This window comes from Hyperoodon ampullatus (genome assembly GCF_949752795.1).
Source record: "Hyperoodon ampullatus genome assembly, chromosome: 4".
In the NCBI taxonomy this organism is placed as follows: domain Eukaryota; kingdom Metazoa; phylum Chordata; class Mammalia; order Artiodactyla; family Ziphiidae; genus Hyperoodon; species Hyperoodon ampullatus.
This window is the reverse complement of record NC_136917.1, coordinates 66,145,948-66,170,208: the sequence shown is the minus strand read 5'-3', so window position 1 is coordinate 66,170,208 and position 24,261 is coordinate 66,145,948. Positions and strand designations below refer to the sequence as shown.

Below are 24,261 nucleotides of genomic sequence, written 5' to 3'. Positions count from 1 at the left end.
GGTGGTTCTGATGCACAGAAAGTTTAGAACAAGTGGCTTATTGGTAGGATCTATGCCACTCGGGTTATCTGGCTGATAACCTATTAATGAGGAGGAACGCAAGCACTGAGATGCCTAGTAAATCCTGTGCACCTGGTTTTAGGGTCACAAGATGTTAAGCATTTATGAAAGGACAGAAAATAATCTCCCAGAACAAAGGATGGTTGTAGTAGCAAACTGATTAATTCTCTCATATGATGTGAGTGGTTAAGGTTTTGGTTTACGCAGGACAGCAAGTATTGATAGTTGTTGACTGTGTAATGCTGGTCTTAGAAAGGGGTTTCTTCAAAATTGAGTTATTTGTAGTGAGGTGGATGGACCTAGAGACTGTCATACAGAGTGAAGTAAGTCAGAAGGAGAAAAACAAATACCATATGCTAACACATATATATGGAATCTTTAAAAAAAAGTGGTTCTGAAGAACCTATGGGCAGGACAAGAATAAAGACACAGACTAGAGAATGGATTTGAGGACACGGGGAGGGGGAAGGGTAAGCTGGGACGAAGTGAGAGAGTGGCATGGATATATATACACTACCAAATGTGAAACAGACAGCTAGTGGGAAGCAGCCACGTAGCACAGGGAGATCAGCTCCGTGCTTTGTGACCACCTGGAGGGGTGGGATAGGGAGGGTGGGAGGGAGACGCAAGAGGGAGGGGATATGGGGATATATGTATACGTATAGCTGATTCACTCTGTTATACAGCAGAAACTAACACACCATTGTAAAGCAATTATACTCCAGTAAAGATGTTAAAAAAAAAAGTGTTAATTCCTGCCTGGAAAAAAAAAAAAAAGAAAGGGGTTTCTTGTGGTTTCTGTACCAATTATCTCTGAAACAGGCTAAACGTACTGCAGTATCTGTTAGGCTTTTGGTATGTCCAAGATCAATAAAAGCTATTACAGAAAGCCAAAACAAACAAACAAACAACCCTGACAGAGGCAGACTGGAAGTCTTACAGATATTTCTTGGTAATAAAAAAATTAAATGCTATATTCAAAGTGATGTTAATTATTTAGTGTGCACTTGAAAGCTGCTCTACTCAACGTGAAAGAGGGAAATCATGAGGAAGATGAAAAAACTCAGAATTTATGACATTCCAGATCAGTAACACCTAGATCAACCACTGGCTCTGTAACTACAAAATACTGCAGAAATCATCCAGGGGTATTAGAAGAACAAATACCAACTCAGGATTAGGGAATAAAAATAATAAGTTCCACTTGGGCAAAAAGAAGGTGAGGAAGCGGTGATGAGTCAGCGCTTCCTAAAACATATCAGCCATACCCTCTCAGCCAGTCAGTTACACGAGTGAAGGTGGGCAAGGTGAGGTGGGTGAGACCACTGCCATCCTACAAACTGCCCTTCAAATGATCCATACCTAATGCATTCACTGTAGGCATATTCTATGACTTTTCAATTTCACTGTTAAATGAAATATTCAATTCATATTTGCAGCTCTGTATGTATGAGGAATTAATAATTCTGCTAAGTATACACTTCTAATTAAGCACTTTGGGATTTCTATCCCCTTCGTCAGCCCTGTACCAAGCAGTACGCTTCTCTCAGCAACTCCATCTCTCAATTAGGCTGACTGCTGCTCTACACATGCTTATAAAACCAACCAAAACTTGGAAAACTCAAAGTGGAATGCTTAGAGCAATTCTGAATTTTTTGTTTCTCAAAGTCTAAAACCAGTTTATTTCTTACCTATGATAGGCTTAAGTCATCTCATACAACTTTCAATACAACATCAAGTATCTAAAACACTCATTAACCAAGATATTTTACTCGTTATCCCAGCAATTTTAACAATAATAAAACTCTCAGGATGGATCTCTATGGTTAGTACAGATTCAATCCCAAGATATACATATTCTACAGCTGTAGTTGTATAATCAAAACTTATGCTGAAGAATCTTCCCCAAATTATCGTTAGGCTGCCTTCAGCCTAACAATGTGGTTAAAAACTTGGACTGTGGAGACAGCTGTGGTTTCAAATTCTGCCTCTATCAGTTACTAACCATGTAACATTGGATAATTTGCTTAACATTTATTTTTTGTACAATAGAAATGACAAACTGCTTCCTTTTAAACATAAAATAAAATAATACCTATTAAATGTGTAGCATGGACACTATCACATGGTAACAAATGTGTATTATAAAATTACAAAACAAAGGTTAAATTATGTTCAGCAGACAATTACTTTGAAGATTTTCAACAATATCTCCAAGTTAACAAGCCCATACATTAAACACAGAATTCCATTCCATTGGTTTTATCATCCGTGAAGGTGTAAATATATTCTGCAAAATGGCAATAAAGGGCTATATAACACTTACCACACATGGAGCCCAGACCATGGATTCTAAATACCATTTCCTACTAAAAGGAACCCAGGTTCCTCAGATATTCGGTTGGCCAAAAAGTTCCTTCGGCTTTTAAGTAAAAATAAAATACACATTTTTCATTTTCACCAAGAACTTTGTTGAACTATGTATTCACTGTTTTGTTCCACTGCCTTCTGCCATTTTTCAGGCAACTTCATAATTCCATCTTTCAAAAACTTTTTATCTTTTTGAGCAAAGAACTGTTCCAGGTGCCTTTTACAGTCTTCCAGGAAATGGAAATTTTTTCCATTAAGAGAATGTTGTAAAGACCGAAGTAAATGGAAATCTGAAGGTGCCATGTCTGGTGAATACGGCAGATGAATCAGAACTTCCCAGCCAAGCTATAACAGTTCTTACCTGGTCATAAAAAAAATCATGTGTTCTCGTGGTATCCTGATGGAAGATAATGCGTTTTCTGTTGACTAATTCTGGACGCTTTTCGTCGAGTGCCGCTTTCAGTTGGTCTAACTGGGAGCAGTACTTGTTGGAATTAATCGTCTGGTTTCCTGGAAGGAGCTCATAAGAGAGGACTCCCTTTCAATCCCACCATATGCACAACATCACCTTCTTTGGATGAAGACCGGCCTCTGGTGTGGTTGGTGGTGGTTCATTTAGCTTGCCCCGCGATCTGTTCTGCTCCACATTATTGTGCAGTATCCGCTTTTCATCTCCCGTCACAATTTGTTTTAAAAACGGAACATTTTCATTATGCTTAAATAGAGAATCGCATGCGGTAATACAGTCATGAAGATTTTTTTCGCTTAACTTATATGTGGAACATCAAAGTGATTCACATAACCAAGCTGGTGCAAATGATTTTCAGTGCTTAAGATCTGGATATCTTGAATATGTCGGCTATCTCCACCGTGGTATAACGTTGATTGTTCTCAATTAATGTCTCGATTTGATCGCTATCAACTTCAATTGGTCTACCTGACCGTGGAGCATCGTCCAGCAAGAAATCTCCAGCACCAAACTTTGCAAACCACTTTTGACATGTTCGATCAGCCACAGCACCTTCTCCATACACTGAACAAATCTTTTTGTGTTTCAGTTGCGTTTTTACCGTTCTTTAAATAATAAAGCATAATATGCCAAAATGTTGCTTTTTTCTTCCATCTTCAATATTAAAATGGCTACACAAAAATTCACCAATTTTGATTTTTTTTTTAAATGCACGCTGACATGACAGCTATCACAATACAATCTAACAAGATTGTTTCACATGAAGATAAAGACAACTAAGCGAGCCATCTTACGGAAAACACCGAATGAACTTTTTGGCCAACCCCATAAACGGCTGATTTCAGTAGTAGAGTAAGGAAAGTAAAAGCCTGGAACACCTTTTTGGGCCAGAAAGTAAGGTATTACTTAAAGACTACTGGGTCATGCCAAAAGGACACAGGAGCTGACTTAGAAAAGGGCTCCCAGTGGCTAAAGTTGGGGCAACCTAAGAATCAAAAAGAATAATGACAATATTAAAAATACAAAAATAATCTTTGAATTCAGTGATTTTTTTTTTTTAGAGAAGGAGGAGAGGGGCAAGTGGGGCAAGTGCTCCTATACAGAATACCAGCTAATTAATGGGAAGTAATAAACAACCTACACTTTCTACTGCACACTGAACACTTTCACCTGGGTGACCCCTCAGCATCTCAAGTGCAAATATCCAAAGTTAAACTGATTATCTGTACCCCTAGCTGTGTCTTGCTCCTCGGTTCCCTGATTTAGGTGACAGTACTCACCTTCAATGGCTCTGGTAAGAAATCTATCAATCCTACTTTCTAAACATCTCTGCTCACCATCTCACCAACTGGAGCAATTTAGGGATTCATTATTTCTTACTGGATAACAGAAAACAGCCTTCTTGCCTCTAGTCTGGCCCCCTGTAATCCATTCTTCAGAGTGCTGCCAGAGTGATCTTTCTAAAAAGAAAATACAAACTCCTTAACAAGGAGAACACAGTCCTTCATGTTCTGGATCTTGACCATGCCTGCAGCCTCACCTATTTTACTACTTATTCTTGTCCCAATGTTCCAGCTACGCAGGCAACTTGCATGTTCATACCAAGCTCATCTTGTGGCCTTGGAAAATGCTGTTCCCTTTTCAGGAAACACACATTGTTCCTTCATCACCTAACTTTTATATATTCAAATCTATACTCATGTCAGGGTTCCCTTTTCTAAAACAATTTGAATGACACCTGCCTACCCTTTACTCCTGTCTCCCAACAGCCCTCCTACAAAACTCCTGAGCACCTGATATGTGCAGCTATCACAGAACTTAAACGGGCTGTATTTTGTCTGTGTACTTGCCCATCTCCTCCCCTAAGAACTTTAATCTTTTATCCCTAGCACTTAAAAACAGGACTCTAAAAATATTTACCACACAAACATTCATCAGGCAGTCTTCCACAAAAAAAGTATGCATTCAACTCTGCCTCAGAGAGTCATTTAAGGAGCTCATAAGCAATCCAAACTTCAGTTGCCACTTGTGACACTTATAAACTCTTTTCTAAAAAATATACTATGATGAAGCCTTCTCATATTAAATGAATGCTTTTAAGAAACCAAACTAGAACAGGCTACCATCCTCTGAAAACAAGTTATAAAACAGAATGGTATAAAAAAAAAAATCACATATCAAGCACACCTGTTTTCATTCTACATAAAACTTGAGAATTATAAACTTCCATTAAATTGACACAGGCACCTTAAAGTATTATACTTCATACAGTACAGTCATGATTAAATGAGAGACATTTACTTAGGAAAATATTAGGCCTCTATATAGATGTCAGTAAAAAAAAACACAGTTCAAAGCTTAAAATGTAACCTAAAGTTCACTGATAAAGAGAAAGCAGTGGGGCACTACTGGACTGAGGAAGTGACTGATGAATCATGTGACCTTGAGCAAGACATTTTACCTCTCTCAAGTTCAGTTCCTTTATCTGTATGCAACCCATTTCACTAGCTCTTGAACCATCAGCTAAAGTATTTTTGGAAGAGCTACATATACATACGTTCACAAATACATGCTAGGTGGTGCTGCTACTTCTGCTATGTACTAAGTGTCCTGTCCAACGAGTCCCACTGCCTCTGCCACATGTCAAAGCCAGAAGCCCTAAGGCTGCCAAAATTTCAGTTAGGGGCAAAGTAGTGAAGAATGTCTGGTAGTAGTGAACATCAAATGGTTATGCCTCCATAACCTCAAGTTCTTAATAAAGTGGCTCATTCAGTTTTTATTTACAGCAAGACCTCAGTTTATACAGGCCAGTTCAAGGTAAAGCCAAATGCTAACTACAATGTTACAGAGCTCACAATCCTACATCCCTTTCAAAGAACATGACATTGTCAGTTAAGTTCACCATGGCTGGCTGCTCCTCCTCTTTGCAGAATTCTCTCAGGGAAGCTCCTCATCTCTCAAAAACAAGATTTTATGGTGTCTAAACTCCTGAATGGCCACAATTTTTTTCTCAAGTTGGGAATCTCCAATACATGTAAAATGAGGTGTCATGCAAAAGAACTCTCTAATAAAGGCCCCATCTAGATTTAGTATTCCCTTTCTATACAGTTTAGCTTACAAATGAAGGTCAGAGGGGCCCAGAAGCATAAATAAGTTCTCTTATTTTCCAAGGAAACCTCTGAATGTGCATCTGCTGTAGAAAAGCACAACAGAATCTTTGTTCTGCCACCCTCAAGGATGCACACAGTGACTCACTCAAAAACGACTCCAAGTACAATGGTGCTCTTTCGACAATTAAGAAAAAATCTCTACAAGTGTACATTTAAAAACCATTACTCTAAATTCTGAAATAGATTAACAAATAATTACAAGAATACTAAAGTTTACATTCCTTCAGTCCAAGTTCCCTCTTTAACATTTGGTAACAAAAATAAACTATTTTTTGTTTGTTTTTTAACAAAACCCTTTTCTGGATTGTAAATAGGCAATTACATTAACATCTAGCTGAGCATGAAATATTTGCCCAGCAAAAGTTTTAAGCCACCTGGTTAAAAACACATGAAAAGTTAAAACTGGCATTGCAGTTAAAACTGGAAATGTGTTTCAAAGCCATATAAAAAAGAAGTTCCTGTTTCAAGGTATGACTTAAGTTCCTCTATCTGAATTGTCTCTGAAGAACTGCCAGGTAAAACACATAGTTTCTTTATGGTAACTGTACATTATTCATATTTTAATAAGAGGATATTAATGGCAAATTTTGCCATTGTGCCAAACTTCATCAGTCTTTTCTCCCCAGCACTTCAAGTAACAGACCAACAAAAATCACTACTAGAAAAATAGGGGAACAGTATTTTTCAGATTCCTTTTCTCTTTAAAGTCATTTACACTACAAATATTTGGCTACATACTATGTAACAAGTATTGCATGACGGAAACTGGGAGATAAGGATATAGTCACTGTCTTCAAGGAGCTTACAGTCCAGCCAGAGAGACAAACATGCCAGTAATCATAACACAGTACAGTAATTGCTATGGCAGAGGAAGGGACACAGAGAAGGAGTGGGAGATGAGACTTCAGTGAGGAGTCTGGATTTGTCAAGTGAGAGGATGGTGTTCTAGACAAAGGAAACAGCAAACTAATATGTATGGCTACATTTATTGAGGGCTCATTATGATTGGCACTTTGCTAAATAAAAACTTACATATATTATCTCATTCAGTCCAGATGACAATCCCCCAAAGATATTCAATCTTAAAGTTAGGTAACTTTCCTAGGGTCACTCAAATTCTCAGTGCTAGAGCACAGATCTGAAGTAGGCTTGTCCAAATCCAAATTCCAGGGCCCTAAACACTTTCCCACCCTATATAAAGCACACAGAAAGAATATGGCACAATGGACAATGCTTCTAATCTCTGTCTATATATTAGAATTACTTAAGGCGACTTCTATAAATAACAATGCTTGACACTCCATTCCAGAAGGTTCTAATTCAAGAAATGAAGGGTGGGCCTGGGCATTAAAAAAAAATTCCCCAGGTTGAAAAACATACGTAGCCCAGGTTGAAAAGTACTGTGTTAGGATATTTACATTTCTCTAATAATTAGTGATATTGAGCATCTTTTCATGTGTTTGTTGGCCATCTCTATGTCTTCTTTGGAGAAATGTCTATTTACGTCTTCCGCCCATTTTTTCAGTGGGTTGTTTTTTGATATTGCACTGCATGAGCTGTTTGTATATTTTGGAGATTATTCCCTTGTCGGTCTCTTTGTTTGCCAATATTTTGTCCCATTCTGAGGGTTGTCTTTTCATTTCATTTATGGTTTCCTTTGCTGTGAAAAAGCTTTTAAGTTTAATTAGGTCCCATTTATTTATTTTTAATTTTCATTACTCTAGGAGGTGGGTCAAAAAGATCTTGCTGGCTGCGATTTATGTCAAAGAATGTTCTGCCTATGTTTTCCTCTAAGAGTTTTATAGTGTCTGGCCTTACATTTGGATCTTTAATCCATTTTAAGTTTATTTTTGTGTACGGTGTTAGGGAGTGTTCTAATTTTGTACTTTTACATGTAGCTGTCCAGTTTTCCCAGCACGACTTATAGAAGAGACTGTCTTTTCTCCATTGTATATTCTTGCTTCCTTTGTCATAGATTAGGTGACCAGAGGTGCGTGGGTTTATCTCTGGACTTTCTATCCTGTTCCATTGATCTTAACTACTATGAGGTATCACCTCACACCAGGCAGAATGGCCATCATCAAAAAATCTACAAACAATAAATGCTGGAGAGGGTGTGGAGAAAAGGGAACCCTTCTACACCGTTGGTGGGAATGTAAATTGGTACAGCCACTATGGAGAACAGTATGGCGGCTCCTTAAAAACTAAAAATAGAACTACCATATTACGCAGCAATCCCACTCCTGGGCACATACCCAGAGAAAACCATAATTCAAAAAGATACAGAAGATGTGGTACATATATACAATGGAATATTACTCAGCCATAAAAAAGGAATGAAATAGTGCCATTTCCAGAGACGTGGATAGACCTAGAGACTGTCATACAGAGTAAGTCAGAAAGAAAAAACAAATATCGTATAATATCGCTTATATGTGGAATCTAGAAAAATGGTACAGATGAACTTATTTGCAAAGCAGAAGTAGAGACACGGATGTAGAGAACTTGTGGATACCAAGGGAGGAAGGGGGAGGGTAGGATGAACTGGGAGATTGGGATTGACATACATACACTACTATGTATATAGCATTGGGAACTCTACCCAATGCTCTGTGGTCACCTAAATGGGACGGAAATCTAAAACAGAAGGGATATATGTATACATATAACTGATTCACTTCGCTATACAGCAGAAACACAACACTGTAAAGCAACTTAACTCCAATAAAAAAATTTTTTTTAAAGTACTGTGTTAGGATATTTATATAAGTAGTTTAAAATGCATGTGTTTGGGGGTGGGGGGCAATAAGGCTAGAGTGCTAGGCAGAAGATAATGGAGGACTTTACATCTTTCCCATTCCCCTCAGAGCCAAACTCACAAACAGTACACTTGCTGCCTTCACTTTCTTGGGTCTGATTCTCACTTTAATCCACTGCAGTCAGGCTCTGTTTTCAGTCCACTGAAACCATTCTGATGGACGCAACCCGAAGAATTTATGGGTCCTCACCTTTCTTGAACTCTCTATAGTACCTGATATTAATGATTAGGGATTTCCTTCTGAAATGTCCTCCTGTAACACCACTTTTCTGTTCTGCTTCTACCTCTATAAACAATTTATTTTCATTCTCTTTGGCAGTTTTCTTTTCCTTCCCCCATCCCTTTAATATTAGAGCACCCAAAGGGTCTGCCCTTCTATTCTCACTTAGTTTTCTCACTCTGAGTATTCCTACCAATCCCATGACTTCACCTATGACCCATATGCTGTAGACTCTCAGACCAACTCAGACCCATAACCTGGTTTGACCTGAAGCTCCAAATGCTTACTGAACATCTCTATCTGTGTCTCCTGTAGAGAGTCTCAAACCCTTTCCAAAACTGAATTCTCTCTCTAGCCTAATTCTGCTCTTTAATAACGTACTCTTATACACAGTTACCCAAATGAGAAATTCAGAAATTATCTGAACTTTTGCATTACTCTGAATGGACCCAACCCAAGTCTGTCCCAACATGGAAAAGACAGAAAAGTTTTGCCAGATTTGCCCCAGAGCTAATGCAGACACTTGAGAAGAATGTAAGGACAGAGTATATCTTTGCCTCAAGTGCAGCATCTGGGGTTTGAGGCGGTTACCGCAAGAGTAGGCTTGGACAGAATGAGGTGGCCAATCCAAAAGGGTAGGTGAGTCACGGTATAAAAAAGGATAAGTACATGAAGATCAAGGAAAGCCAAGGGAGGAGCTTCAAAGTCCAGTCCAGAGATAAAATGCAAAGAACCAAGATAGTTTCATAGTCCTCTTGGTTGCTGTAAAGAATACATACTGTATGATTCCACTCAAATGAAATTCAAAAACAGGCAGAACTAATTTATGGTGAAAGATGTCAGAACAGTTTCCCTTTGGGAAAGGGTACTGATTGGGAGGAGCAAAGGGGGAGTTTCTGGAGTGCTGGTAATATTATATATCATGATTTGGATGGCAGCTAAATATATTTGTGAAAATTAAGCTGGCTTATACTTATAAGCATGTGGACTTTACTGTATGTGTATTACAGTCAATTTCAAAGTTAAAAGAAAAAAAAAAAACTCTGGTGGGATGTACAAATTCCCGTTTCAACCAGTGACCATGTTGGGCCAATTTTACTTCCTCACTATTCCACTATCAAATATTCTGCTACCTTATCTCACTCCTGAACTACTGCATTTGTTTCCTATAACCAGATCCGTATCTCCTGATTTCCCCGGTTATCCTGATATAATCATTAACAGTCTTGCCTTTCACACAGAAAAATATCGTGGTTTGGACAAAATGTTATTTGTTCATCCTACTGTAAACCACACTGCCTCTAAGGTAGCTGGCCTGTGCCCTTCCCGACCCACCCCCTGCTCCCCCACTACATCTTCAACAATGCCCACAGAGTAATCTTTGTAAAACTGATCTTATTTCTGGGCTTTAAACCCTCCAATAGTTCTCCTTTATTTACAACATCCAGTCCAAATCCCTGAAATGATCCAATCCTGCTATTATACCCAGCTTCAACATTTAACATCTACCACCATGTACCATCCCCTTACACACACAAACACCCCATACACTAATTACCCCAGTGTTCTGCAACCTTTTTTCATTATCACATCCCTCCAAAGAGTATTTTTCATAATTGCCACCCCATCTCCAATTAAATATTAAGGAATAAGACTTTGTCAGGTAGGGATGAGTTTTGTGTAGATATTACTACACAAACCACAGTAATATCTAAGATTTTTTTTTCACTCCCCCCCAGAGGACCCAATTTTTGTCCCTTTGGGGATGACATCATCCCCATTGGGAATGCATGCTCTAGCCTTACAGACTGGCTTCTTGTTCTACAAATGTACCTGGCTTGTCACCATTAGTGCCTTTGCTCCTGCTGCTCTCTGCCTGGAATGACCTCCCTTCTGGATATCATCCAGACAGCTATTCACGATGTCTAAGCTTTAATTTAAGGCTCCTCCAAGAAGCCTGTCCTTTCCCCAGTTGCAGCTGTAAAGTGCCCTATCCGTACCTTTGTCACTAGTAACCTTAACATTTTACTAATGTTTTCATGTCAGTCTCCTAAGTCACTAAGGAATAGGGACCATGTCCAATTTCTCTCTACAACCTTGGCTTTTAGTATTGTGCCTAACATATCATCTGTTAACTGAATGGATAAATTAATGTTATCATCTGCGTGAGGTAACCATACATCTCAATTTGCTGGAGACAGACCTTTAATCTGTTTTCTTGGTATAAATATTAACCCACCTCTTTTAATTCTCAAAAATGATCTGGATGATAACTTATATTGCTAACCTATCTAGGCAGTGGAAAGTAATTAAATTCTGAGCAAGAATAGAAGATGATCAGATCCGAGTATTAGAAAGATCACTCTAGCAATAATAGGACAATAAATAAAAAGACTCAAGCAAAAATTCAGGGGTGAAACGATAAAAGTGTGAACTAGGGTAGTACAGCTGGATAGGAAGAGGTAGAGAGATTCAAGATGTAAAATCAAACAAGGTTTAGTGACCAGTTAGATATAGAGAGGAAGACGGCAGGGGGAATCAAGAGTAGAAACACTGGGCTTCCCTAGTGGCGCAGTGGTTGAGAGTCCGCCTGCCGATGCAGGGGGCGCGGGTTCGTGCCCGGTGTGGGAGGATCCCGCGTGCCGCGGAGTCGCTGGGCCCGTGAGCCATGGCCGCTGGGCCTGCGCGTCCGGAGCCTGTGCTCCGCAACGGGAGAGGCCACAACAGTGAGAGGCCCGCGTACCGCAAAAAAAAAAAAAAAAGAGTAAAAACACTAATTTCTGGATTGAGCAACTGGGGCAGTCACCAGCAGAATATTAAAAAGGAGGAATGATGATGGTTTCAATTTGAGACTAGTGATTGAAGAACCTGGAGGACAATTTACTGGTTAGATATATATATCTGAAGCACATGGAAGGGGGTAACATGCGCTATACAGACCTAGGTGTCAGCCTATAAAAATTAACTGAAGTCACCGTGCAGAATGAGACCACCCAGGATGTACAAAATCAGCAATTCTAATGAACAGAAGTATTATCTTTTTAACACGAGAACTTTACAAAATTAATTCTAAATTTTGTTCTGTTTAACATATTTATTGATCATTTAACATGCACAAAACATGGTATTAAGCACTTAGAGACAGAAATATAAGAGAAATAAGGTGTTCACTCCGAGGTAAAAAAGAAAGATTACAGAGAAAGAATGGCATTGAATATGGACTGAGTTAAGAAAAAGCCAAATTCAAGGTCTCAGTTTTGACTGTGGCATCTTTAATTTTGGCATAACGACTCAAAATGAGTACCTTAACAGCTTTTCTTGCTTTAGAGCACTTAGCTTCCCCCAGAGTATTTAGGTCTAAAATTTTCCATTAAAAAAAAAAAAGATCTTTGTAAGGTGGGAAAGGAAATCAGAGAACTAGCTCAGGAAAGACAATGAAATGTGCTGTGGAAGCTGAATCTACACAGAAGGAGAAATGGCCAGAAAAGTAAAAACTGTGTTAAGAACACAGTTCTAAATGGCATACATTACAAAAGTTTCCATTCTCAGTGTCTGGCTCACTAGGACTATGCTTGAGTTGACAGTTTCATGTAAGAAAAACAGATGGGTCAAAATAAAAGAACCGTTAATTTTGTCCCAGAAACAAACAGAAGAGTTCTTTATTCATTAATTATATGATGTAAACGTCTGATTACAAGATTATAAGACACTGATTCTTATCTATTTGTATATTTTTTCATAATGCTTTGTATCCAGTACGTATTCAAGGAAAAATAAGCTGAATGAATGCTTTATCCCCTTCTATATTACCCACTTTATTGGCTTAGCTTCCAGGACAGCACCACTCTATCCTAGTTTTTCTTCTCCTGCACTGTTTGCTCCCATGCCTTCTCCTTTGCTGGTTTCTGCTCTTCTCCCCTGACCCTGTAGTGATCAAGTGCCCCAGGGCACTGTCTTTGGTCCTCTTTTATTCCCGTGTACACTCACTACTTCGGTAATTTCATCTAGTCTCGTGACTTTCCACATTATCTGTAAGCTAATAACTATAAAATGTCTATTTCCAACCCAGCCTTCTCTTTAGAAATAATTATAAATTGTATACGCAACTCCTTACTTGACATTTCTAACAGACATTTCAAATGTGACATGTTCAAAACTGAATTTCTGATCCACTCCCCTCCCCAAAACTACTCCTCCTGCAGCTTTCCCAGTCTCTTTGATGGCAGCTCAAACTCTCTTCAGTGGTAACTCCAACACTCCAGTTATTCAGGCCAAAAACCTTGAAATCATTTCGATTTTTTTCTTTTCCTCAAAGCACAATCTAATCCATTAGCAAATCCTGTTGGCTAAATCCTGTTTCCTTAATTGACTACTACTCACCACCAGCATTACTATCACTTTAGTCTGAGTTATGATCTCTTCCCTGCTTTAATGTGATAACCTCTAACTGATGTTCCTGTTTCTTTCTACCCTTGCTCCCACAGTTTATTCTCAACCCAGCAAGCAGCCAGGGGATGCTTTAAAAACTAGGATAACATCGTTCCTCTGCTTCAAAACATTTCGGTGGAAAACAAAACCCTCTTTCACTCATAGTAAAAGTCAAAGAATTTACAATTTAGAAAGTCCTGCATGATAAGCTCCATCCTATACCACCACTATCACCTCTCTGACTTCATCTCTTACCACTCTTCTCCAGTCACTCAGAGCTCCTTGCTATTCCTTGAATGCACCAGACATGTTCTCATCTTAGGACTTTTGCAATGACTATTCTATTTGGAAAGCTATTTCCCCATATATCACCACGGCTAACTCTATCACATGAATTAGACTTTAATCAAAATTCATCTCAACCAGGACACCGACTACCTTAAATTGCACCCAGTCCTTGTCTCTTACTTCCAATTCCTTTATCCTGCTCTTTCTTTAACTAGCAATTATCAGCTAACATATTATGTAACATACTTGTTTATTACATTTATCTGCCTACTCCCCCTCCCCCTTCTGTTAGAATGTAAACAATAGGGCATGCCTGTTTTGTTCACTGATACATCCTAGTGCACAAAATAGCGCCTTGAACTGGTAAGCTTTCAACAAGTAATTGTTGAGTGAATATATTTATAATAGACCCTTAAGAGTCCACTAAAAAGAATAAGGATCTTCTGAAAGCAGACATGACCCTATGAGAATTTCATCAAATTATTTATCACAAATAGCTCAACACTAGGATTCAATTTATCACTTCTTTATTGATACTTCTGTACCCCGAACAAATTCTACACTCATTCAAAAGCACTGCCAATGATGGGACATCCCTGGCGGTCCAGGAGTTAGGACTCCACGCTTTCACTGCCAAGGGCCCGGGTTCAATCCCTGGTGGGGGAACTAAGATCCCACAAGCCACGTGGCGTGGCAATCAATCAATCAATCAATCAATCAATAAAAGTTTAAAAAGCACTGCCAGTGATTCAAGCAGTTAACAAGTTATGCTGCTAGATGTCAGAGCTCCAGTCTGTGTACTGTGGGCAGTTGTTTAGCATTTCCTTAAACAACGCTGCTGTTCCAGTAAAACAAGATAAAGTACTTACACAGCACACACTGGCCACCATAACTTTGTGAACAGTTTAGAAAATTTCCTAAAGCTCAAAAATAAGCAATTTCAAAGTAGATCATTCTGTTATTAAAGAAAATTAGGATCTTCCCATTAAAATGTGATTTTATCATAAGTAATACTTAAAAGTAAAACCTACATTATACATTGTAAGCCTTGTATGATACTTTCTAATGATATAAAAACTATAGTAGATTCACCTGTTCAAAGTGAATGCTTTCAATTAACTCACAATGACCTCAAGAATTATCAGAGGAAAATTAAGACACATGGGATTACAAACGCAAGTCTCAAAAAGAGGACCGTGGAAAGTGGTAGAATTTGCTTTGTTTCTATGCAAAGATTAGGATTTCCAATAACAAAGTTTGACCCAGCAGCTACAATTACACCTTGACTAATATCATGTCACAAAAGGTCAGCCCAAATTACTGAGACTTACTATGCAAAACATTATAAATCTGAAAAACACAAAAGTGACTTAGGAAGAACTAACCAAAGCACTTCATTTTATTTATTGCAATTACACACAAGACAATCCAACAATCCATTCACATTGTTGCTAGTTTTTGCTTTTTGGTTTAGGAAACATACCACTTATTATGGAAACTTCTCCAAACCAAGGAAAACCTCCCCCCCCCCCAATTTAAGCCTCTATAGGGATTGCCAAGGTTAACAGGTTTTAGTTATTTGCCCAAACACCAGCCTTCAGCTCAAGTGAAAATCATTTAACTCAATACAGCAGGTTTTGGATCCAAGCACAAAATACTGTAACATTTCCCAGTGACACAGTCTGAAAAACTACCTCCCCAGAACTTATCTTCAGATACGCATAATTCTCCACCAGAATTCATCATCTGACTGGATGCAAACTTTTAAACTATCTTGAAAACTTTATCTTTCTTTAGGCAATTGAACAGCATTTCAAAGAACTTTAAGAGAAGTTATTTCTTAATAACACGGCTGTTATAGTACACTTACAATTTTTCAGAGTCTACCTACCTACGGGACAATCTCATTCCGAGACCCACATTTTACCCTGAGAAAATACGACTTAGTAATGGTGCTTTTTTTTTTTATCGAAAACACTGGGAAGTCACCGGCAAGAACGGGTGTGCGGGGAAGGCGGCACAGCGAGCAGGAAAGACGGTCGTCACCCGCCCGCGACAAGGGCCCTGCCGGGGACTCAGAGAACAGATACCTTGGCAGCAGGTGCGACGCTCTGGCAAGGGGACAGTCGCCGCAAGTTTCGGACCGACAGAGGGATGCTGTCCTTTGGACAGCGGGAGGCGCGCCGGGCCGGCTGGCCTTACCTCGGGCGTTCGCTCGGGCGGCTTCTTCTTCAGCGCCTGCCTAGCTCCGGGGTCCACGGGTGAGTTCATGGTCGCGTCCCCGGCCCCCGTGCTCCCCAGCCTGCCCTTAGCAGCCCACGCGACAGCCCATTCACCCTAGGTAGGGGGGCTACACCCTTTACCCCCTCCCCTGAAGAAGGGAGCTCCGAACTGCGACGGGGACCCCGCTTTGGCAAACAAGCCTTCACACGGCCCGCCCAGGGCCTCAGCCCACGCGCGACTGGCCAGAGGGAAGCCCGCGCGGGGGCGGACGAAAGGCGAGTGCGCGTGCGCAGCACGCGCAAGCGCGCAAACGGGCGCCTAAGGGCGTGACTCTGCAATGACGTAAAAATTGGGGCGGTGCAGTGAAGCCTCCTCCAACCCTTCTTCGTGAGATTTGAAGAAACGTCGCGAGACATCACCCAAGCCCGTCACAGGATCCGCCTCGGAGTTGGGGTTTCCGCCGCTCCAGTTTCCGGTGGGGGGCTGAAAACGCGCTGTGCCCCACTGAACGAGAACAGCGTGTTGGGGCGCGAACCCGTGCGGCAGGTGTTCTGGGTGGAGAGTTCTGTTTGTGCCAAAATCCGGAAGCTCAGGGCATGGCCAAGCCCGGGGCGGAGCTCCAGCTCTGCAACTCCGACACCGCTCCGAGAGCGTGCGGAAGTAGAAGCGGCCATTCGGCAAACAAGGAAGTTCATACCTTCTCTTCACTGTCTACTAATAAAACGAATCTCTTGTGGAAGGGGCCCGCCGAGAAGTACCTGCCTTGTCCAAGACGGACTCCCTGACATCAGGGCAGAGGAACCGAAGTTTCGTGGCCTTGAGCAGGGGGTGGGCAGCCACCGTGCCTGCAGCCAGCTCAAGGGTTACTGCTGGTTCGCGAAGTCAGTCTAGACTACGTTCACGTAACCTATGCCCAGGACAGCCTTCCCTCCGCCCAACCCCTTCTCAGGCAGCGGGCCTTAGGGTTGCCTGGCTCAGGAGTGACCGCTCTCTCACTACACTTTACATACTAGTCTGTTTCCCAACAGGCCAAATAAGGCAAATTAACGTTTATTTACTAGTCCCTTGGTAAGAAAAACATCTCGACTACTCTCTGCGGCAGCCACACACCTGCAGAGGCTGTTTCTGCCTTAAGGTCACTGACAGAATTCCAGAATCCATCGTTCTAAACAGTCCTATGTCAGCGTACAGATAAGCCGTACAGGTTACACAGTTCCTTACTTTGGAGCCTCATAAGCATGTCCTTTTCACTGAATACATCTTAGTATTTCTTACAGCAATTGACATGGTTCACTAACTCGAAGCGATTTAAGATTATGACGTTATTCACATTAATTTTTAATGACATGGTAGTAAGAAAATTATATTTTAGAGTAACAAAAGGGAAAGGAGAGTTCAGTCTGCAACATTCACCGTTTCAGGCACCTAGTAATGATGGCTGATGTTAATAAGGGTTTTGTTTTCCGTTGGTCATTCACCTTGCCCAAACTTGAAGTTTACAACATAATATTAGCACATTTCGTTTTTAAGTATAGGACAAAAACCTTACCAGGGAAGTTATGACTCAGCCACTCTGGAAAGAAATTTTCAGTTGATCACAATTGTGACATTGTCACTTTCGTCATTTTTTTGTGTATAAACATATCCTCTCAAAAGTCTGCATAAGATCACAACGGTTATCCCTTCCATTTTTGAAGCATGTTTCCAAAGCCACATCAATATTTTGAAAAGAGGGAAAAGGCATTAAAGCATGATGACCACGAGTTTGGACTTTAGGGGCAAACATCTGTATTTGTCTTTAATAGGCCATTTCTAGTTAAATGACTTAGTTACTTGATATTTCTAAACTTCAGTTTCCTTAACCGTAAAATGGGAACAGTAAAAGACCTATTGCTTTGGAATTTTCTTAAGATTACATGAGATAATTTATGTGAAGCATTTAGGATGTTGCCTGAACAATCCAGGCACTCTTTATTATTTCTATTACTTTACCTCTAGGAAGTGATTTCTCTAAAGCATACATTCAAATTTGAAGAATTGGATAGGTTTTTCCTTTACTGCTTTTTTTTTCATTAGAACTATTAAGAAACACATTTAAGTATTCATGAAGATGTGGAGCAACAGGAACTCTCACAAACTGCCAGTTAAGTGTCTATTGGGAAACCAGTTAGAAAAAGAAGTATCTAGTAAAGCTGAAACTTAACACACCTTTTGATAGCAAGCCCACTCCTTGACATATGTCCTAAAGAATACCCAGAAAAGATGAACAAAAATGGTCACTGTTCATATTAGCCAAAAATTGGAAATAACCCAATTGTCCATCAACTATAGAATGGGTAAACTGCTGTATATTCATTCAGTGAAATACCACCTACATAGCACATGAATGAATCTCCAACATAATGTTGATAGAAAAAAAGCAAAACAAAATATGGGGTATAATTACACAAAGTTCAAACAAGCAAAACTAAAGTATATCACTTAGGGATGCATACACAAAACTATTAAAAGAGAGCAAGGAAATGTTCACGAAAATCAGGTTGGAATTTACAAAAATGAGAAGGGAGAGTATTATGATCAGGATGGGGCACATGGAGGAGGGGTGGAGATCCTGAATTACTGAAAATGATTTACTACTTGACCTAAGTGATGGTTACATTAGTGTACATTTATTAATTTTATATAATCCTTGATAAGGAAAAATTAAGTCTATAAAAGTAACTTACTAATATAGACCTTATAAGACAGCAACAGTAAAAACAGTATATTAATATCCACAGTAAGTATACACACCTAAATTTAAGCATATTTTCAAAATCTATCTTGTCCTTTACTATCCTGTATTGTGCTTTGGTATGTTGAAAAAAGTGAGGAGATAGTGAGAGCTCTAATAGCTATTTTCAGAGAAAAGCCAACCTCTACGATAGGATTCACCAACATTAACACATATCTGAAACAAGAGTAATGGTTCTGAATGCAAGTAATTTACTAAATTATAGGAAAACAAAAAGATGGTTAAGTCTTTTTTAAAAAAGTAGCTTAACTACTTACCCTACCTTAATTTTTGTCATTATACTTACCACAACCTGACAGCATAATATCTTTGTCTATCTCCTCCACCAGCAGGAAATATGTAAACTTCATGAGAAAGTGTGTGTTATTTACTGACTTATCCCTGGCACCCAGACCCGTGCCCAGCACATAACAGGTGCTCAATCAATATTTGCTAAATGAACAAATTGATCTATCTAAGGACTAAGTGATTAAGAGGGGATTTTGCTGTTAAAAAGATAGACACTTGATTGCTTTCCAATGGCAAAGAAAGATATCTGGCTAGACAACTATTCTATTATGCAAAACTGAATACTCATTAGGCACACACAATCATATGGCCATCTTTGCAGAACAACAGCAAACCATCAAAAGACTGAAGTTAAGAGCACTGGTTTTAATAGCACCTGGAATGGAGTAAGGAATTCAGATTTGGGGTATGCTGGGAAACTGAGTCACTACTAGTTGAAAACTAAGAGCACTTTCTGGCCCAATTTCTATCACTGAATAAGAATCTTTGAGGGTGGGGTCTAGGAATTAATACTTTCCAAACACTATCTAGGTGTTCCTAATAGGCAACCAGGTTTGAAAACTACTTTAAACTAACTCAGGTTTTGGACTAGTCTGACCCATCTTAATTCCAAAACAGTGAAGGGTATTGACTTGTGAGTGATGGAAGCAAATGTATGACACAAAAGTGGCATCACAAGTTTCTTGAGGAAATAATATCTTCTTTATATTTACACAACAACACTTCAACAATGTTATTCCCTTTGAGACAATTTAGGTAACACTGCTTTTATCAATAATTTTACTTTGAGTGTTGAGGTGAATATAAAGACATGTTTTGGGACTGTCCTTGTTACAATGGTCACTTGGAAAGGAAGGAATCTCCAGCCTCTTCAACTTAATACTCTCCTTAAATACAGTTATACCTAGGGGAGGTCTAATCAGATCTCTGGGCAGAGAGCTGTCTGCAACCCGATGAAGGGATAGGTCTAGGCTCATACTTTTATGAAAAGGAGTGTCCCTTTTAAAGGAAACGTTATAAGGGCACCAAATCCTGGAGTGCTGGCAAGAAAGAAGCCCCTGACCCGAGCATATGCTTTAAGACCAGAAGTTCTCCTGAAAAGATAATCGATGGAAATTTCATCCATTTAAAAATCTCTTGCTAAAAATTTCTTTTAAAAAATTTAAAAGAAAATTCTTTAAAACTCTCTTTTGGATTGCCTGTATTTTCTTTTCTTTAGCGAAGTTTCAAATCTTAACTCTACAGCAAACATGGCCAAGTCTACAGTCTGCACTATAAAGCAAGGACAGGAAGCATTACAGTCTCCAACTTCCCCCTTTTCTATCTGCCTAAGTCCTTCTCACTCAGAGTTACAATTCCCCAGCCCCCAGTGCACCTTCAGCTCATGTTTGGTCCCACTTGCCATCCCACCCCTACACCTCCTACAATGGCAAAGACAAAGAAATCTCAGGTATCTTTACAACACATCTGTCACCACATCCTAGTTGGAAACATTCTGTTCTGAGACAGGAAAGACTATATGACCTCAGATTAAATTCTCTGTATTTCAGTTTCTCATTAGCAGAATCTATGCTTCTCAGAAATGTTGCAAGATTTCTTTAAATTTTTATCAGAGAACAGCACATATAAACTCAGGTAATTATAAACCTCTAAAATATCTGATAAATGCTTCCCAAATACTTGATACTTCCTTTCTGCTTTAAAACAGTGCACTTAGTCTCTTCAGTCAAATGTAAGAATGATAAATGTAAAATAATATAAAAACAGGCACTGCAAAAAGCCCCGGCCTAATCCTGCCTCCTAGCGTAACTCTGCCCAAATCAACCCAACCTGAGTAAGGCACCTTCCCAACAGCCTACTCAGGGTTGAATCACTGCTGCAGAGCAGGCGCTAAGGACTGATGGAAGAGGTAACTTCCCTACAATGCAGATAAAGACGACAGACTTGCTCAAAGGGACATGCAAATCCATGAACACAACGGGATTAGAACCCAAACCAACAGGCCAATTTTTTGTTTAATTTTAAAGTCAGGGGCTTCCCTGGTGGCACAGTGGTTAAGAATCTGCCTGCCAATGCAGGGGACACGGGTTCAAGCCCTGGTCTGGGAAGACGCCACATGACGCGGAGCAACTAAGCCCGTGCGCCACAACTACTGAGCCTGCACTCTAGAGCCTGTGAGCCACAACTGCTACATGTGCTACAACTACTGAAGCCCGCACGCCTAGAGCCTGTGCTCCGCACAAGAGAAGCTATTTCTCATTGCCTTCTCAAGGCAATGAGAAGCCCGCGCACCTCAACGAAGAGTAGCCCCTACTTGCTGCAACTAGAGATAGCCCATGCGCATCAACGAAGACCCAATGCAGCCAAAAATAAATAAATAAAATAATAAAGTCAGTAGTAATTTTAATTAGATACAACGTTCCTGACAAGTTTACATGGCTTCTTCTAGTTTTAAATGATTGATATTCAGTTTGTTTTCACAAAAGCATTTAAAGAAAATTTCAATTTGTCATTGTGAAGATTAGGTCAAATGTAAGAATATACCATATTTTTTGGTTACTACACTTTAACTCAAAAGAATATATGTTAGGACTTCCCTGGTGGCGCAATGGTTAAGAATCCGCCTGTCAGTGCAGGGGACACGGGTTTGAGCCCTGGTCCGGGAAGATCCCACATGCTGCGGAGCAACTAAGCCCGTGCACTGCAACTACTGAGCCTGCACTCTAGAGCCCGCAAGCCACAACTACTGAGCCCATGTGCTGCGACTACTGAAGCCCGTGCGCTCTAGGGCCTGCGTGCCACAACTACTGAGCCTATGTGCTGCAACTACTGGAGCCCGCGCCTAGAACCCATGCTCTGCAACAAGAGAAGCCACTACAATGAGAAGCCCGTGCACCGCAACGAAGAGTAGCCCCTCTCACCGCAACTAGAGAAAGCCCGCGCACAACAACAGACCCAACGCAGCCAAAAATAAAAAAAATAAAGAATAAATGTTAAATTTCTCCCAAAATAAAATAGATAGGAGCTGTACAGCAAAGGCTGGACAGATTACCTAGCAACCATAGCACCCCAAAATTACTGAGCATTTGGAGTGTGCCAAGCATTGAGATAAATTCTTGACATTCATTATTTCACTTGACTCTCACAACAACCTCATAAAGTAGATTCTACTAAATTACCAATACAGAAATTTAGGATTAGAGAAGGACATTATGAACAAGGTTACAAGCCTAGAAGTGTCACATTTGGGAAAACAATCCAGGTGGGCTGGCACCAGAATCCATGTTACATATACCTTATTAAATGTGAAAGAAAGACCAACATCATCCATCAAATTGACGTGTATTTATTGCACAAATATCCCCTAGAACTGGGAGGTTATTATAATACAGGCGTACATTTTAGAAATGTATACAGAACAAGAAACAAGTATTTACATTTTACATCTCTCACCATCTAAATAACTTAAAGCATAACAATCTCATAAGACATCTACCAGAAGTAGGCATTGTGTAAAATCTGTTTTTTTTAAAGTGATCATCCCCAGTGTATGCCAATTGCAACAAAATGAAATCTGTGCTAGTATGTTTATTGCACTTAACATTTTCAAACTCAAAATTAAGACATATTAATAAAAGCCAGGAATATTTAAAATCAAACCAATTAGTTTATATACAGGGAAAATTAGTTTTAAATCTATAATGTAAAAGATCCCTTTTTCATCTCCTGTTGCAACAAACAGGTTTTTAAAATGTGTAACATATATCTATCTGTACCGTAAGAAGTTGAAAAAAATTATTTTGAACAGGCCAAAAATTCTTTTCACATTCATCATAATGATCACACTTTAAAGAAGTAGCAGCTCATTCCTTGGGCTTTGTGTAATGCAAGAATGACTATGACGAAGGAGCAGAAATTACAGAAGGATTGCAAATTATAGAACTCAGGAATCCTATAAGGATTGATGATTCTATAAGAAACTATAGGCCTTTTCCTTTCAAGCAAAGCTTAGTTTTAAGAATTACAGTAGCATGAGCCATCCATTTATTGAAGACTAGATTTCCTAAATGGTAATTTATTAGAGATTTCAAATAGACAGGACTGTGAATAGTTCAATGACTAATTTAAACAATAACACACATAAAAAAGACACTGTCTACCTCCTACATATCCTGAACTACAATTAAAAAAAAAATGTACAGTGGCCACATATGATCTTTTCTATATTCTGAATTCTGCTAAAGAGATTGATTCATAAAATTCCAAACAACAGATGAGAGAAGAACTTCATTAATGAATAGACTAAAAAAATTAAGCTAACAAAAATATATCCATAAACACTCTTTGACAGCAAGTCATCCATGGAAGACTCTGGTACTAACTGGGACCAGCTGATAGGACACAGGGGCCAAAGCGATTGCAAGCACACCAATTTCAGGTTTACATTCCATTAAAATAACCATTTCTTCTTAGTCTAGCTGGAGATTAGAGTAAGACAAAATGTGACCCAATGCTATAAATTCAAGGTCAAAGACTAAATAAACCACAGAAATCTTCCTTAATTATTGAAAATTTAAATAGCAAGAACAGATGCATTATAGACAAAATGTACCTAGAAACAGAATGAGCAAGTGGTTTTCTGTTTTAAGCTAATCAACTAATTATGATGAAAATAGTTCATGAAAGCAGAAACCAGCTTCACTTCTAGCATTAAAAGCATCTTAGACCAGGTAAGTAAAGGATAAACTATAATGTAGTATTTCAAGTAAACTGAGGTAGTAGAGCATAATGAAAACTTTATCTACCCATCTTTCTATTTACATTACTTACAAGAGTTTGGTTCCATATTAGCCTTTCTCACAAGCAACACTCTACAATATATACAAAAACAATAACAACTGAAAAGTTGAAATCTTTGAAAAAATTACTTTTGGAAGAGAGGAGCTATTAGAGAAAAAAAATAATCTTAAGAGTTAATGAGCTCTTTTAGTGTAAATTGAATATTATGAAGCAGTGAAACAAATATTCAGTTTCTATGGGTTCAAGAAGGGCTGATACCGAAACCAAGGGCCTCGGCTACCTGAGCACTTTTAAAGAAAATAGTATTATTTCTGCCAATGCTTTGGTGCAATT

General features: G+C 39.3%; 1 protein-coding gene across 5 annotated transcripts in view; it reads right to left on the bottom strand.

The window, feature by feature from the left end:
- The window catches only part of RAPGEF6 (Rap guanine nucleotide exchange factor 6), a gene marked incomplete at both ends in the record, with an annotated part of 241,187 nt that extends 225,093 nt beyond the window's left edge, over window positions 1-16,094 (bottom strand). For all 5 annotated transcript variants that reach the window (XM_079703308.1, XM_079703306.1, XM_079703304.1 and 2 more), the window contains one exon: window positions 16,026-16,094. In XM_079703308.1, coding sequence (XP_079559434.1) covers window positions 16,026-16,094 — 69 coding nt within the window. The remainder of the gene's footprint in view (window positions 1-16,025) is intronic.
- Window positions 16,095-24,261: the final 8,167 nt, after the last annotated feature.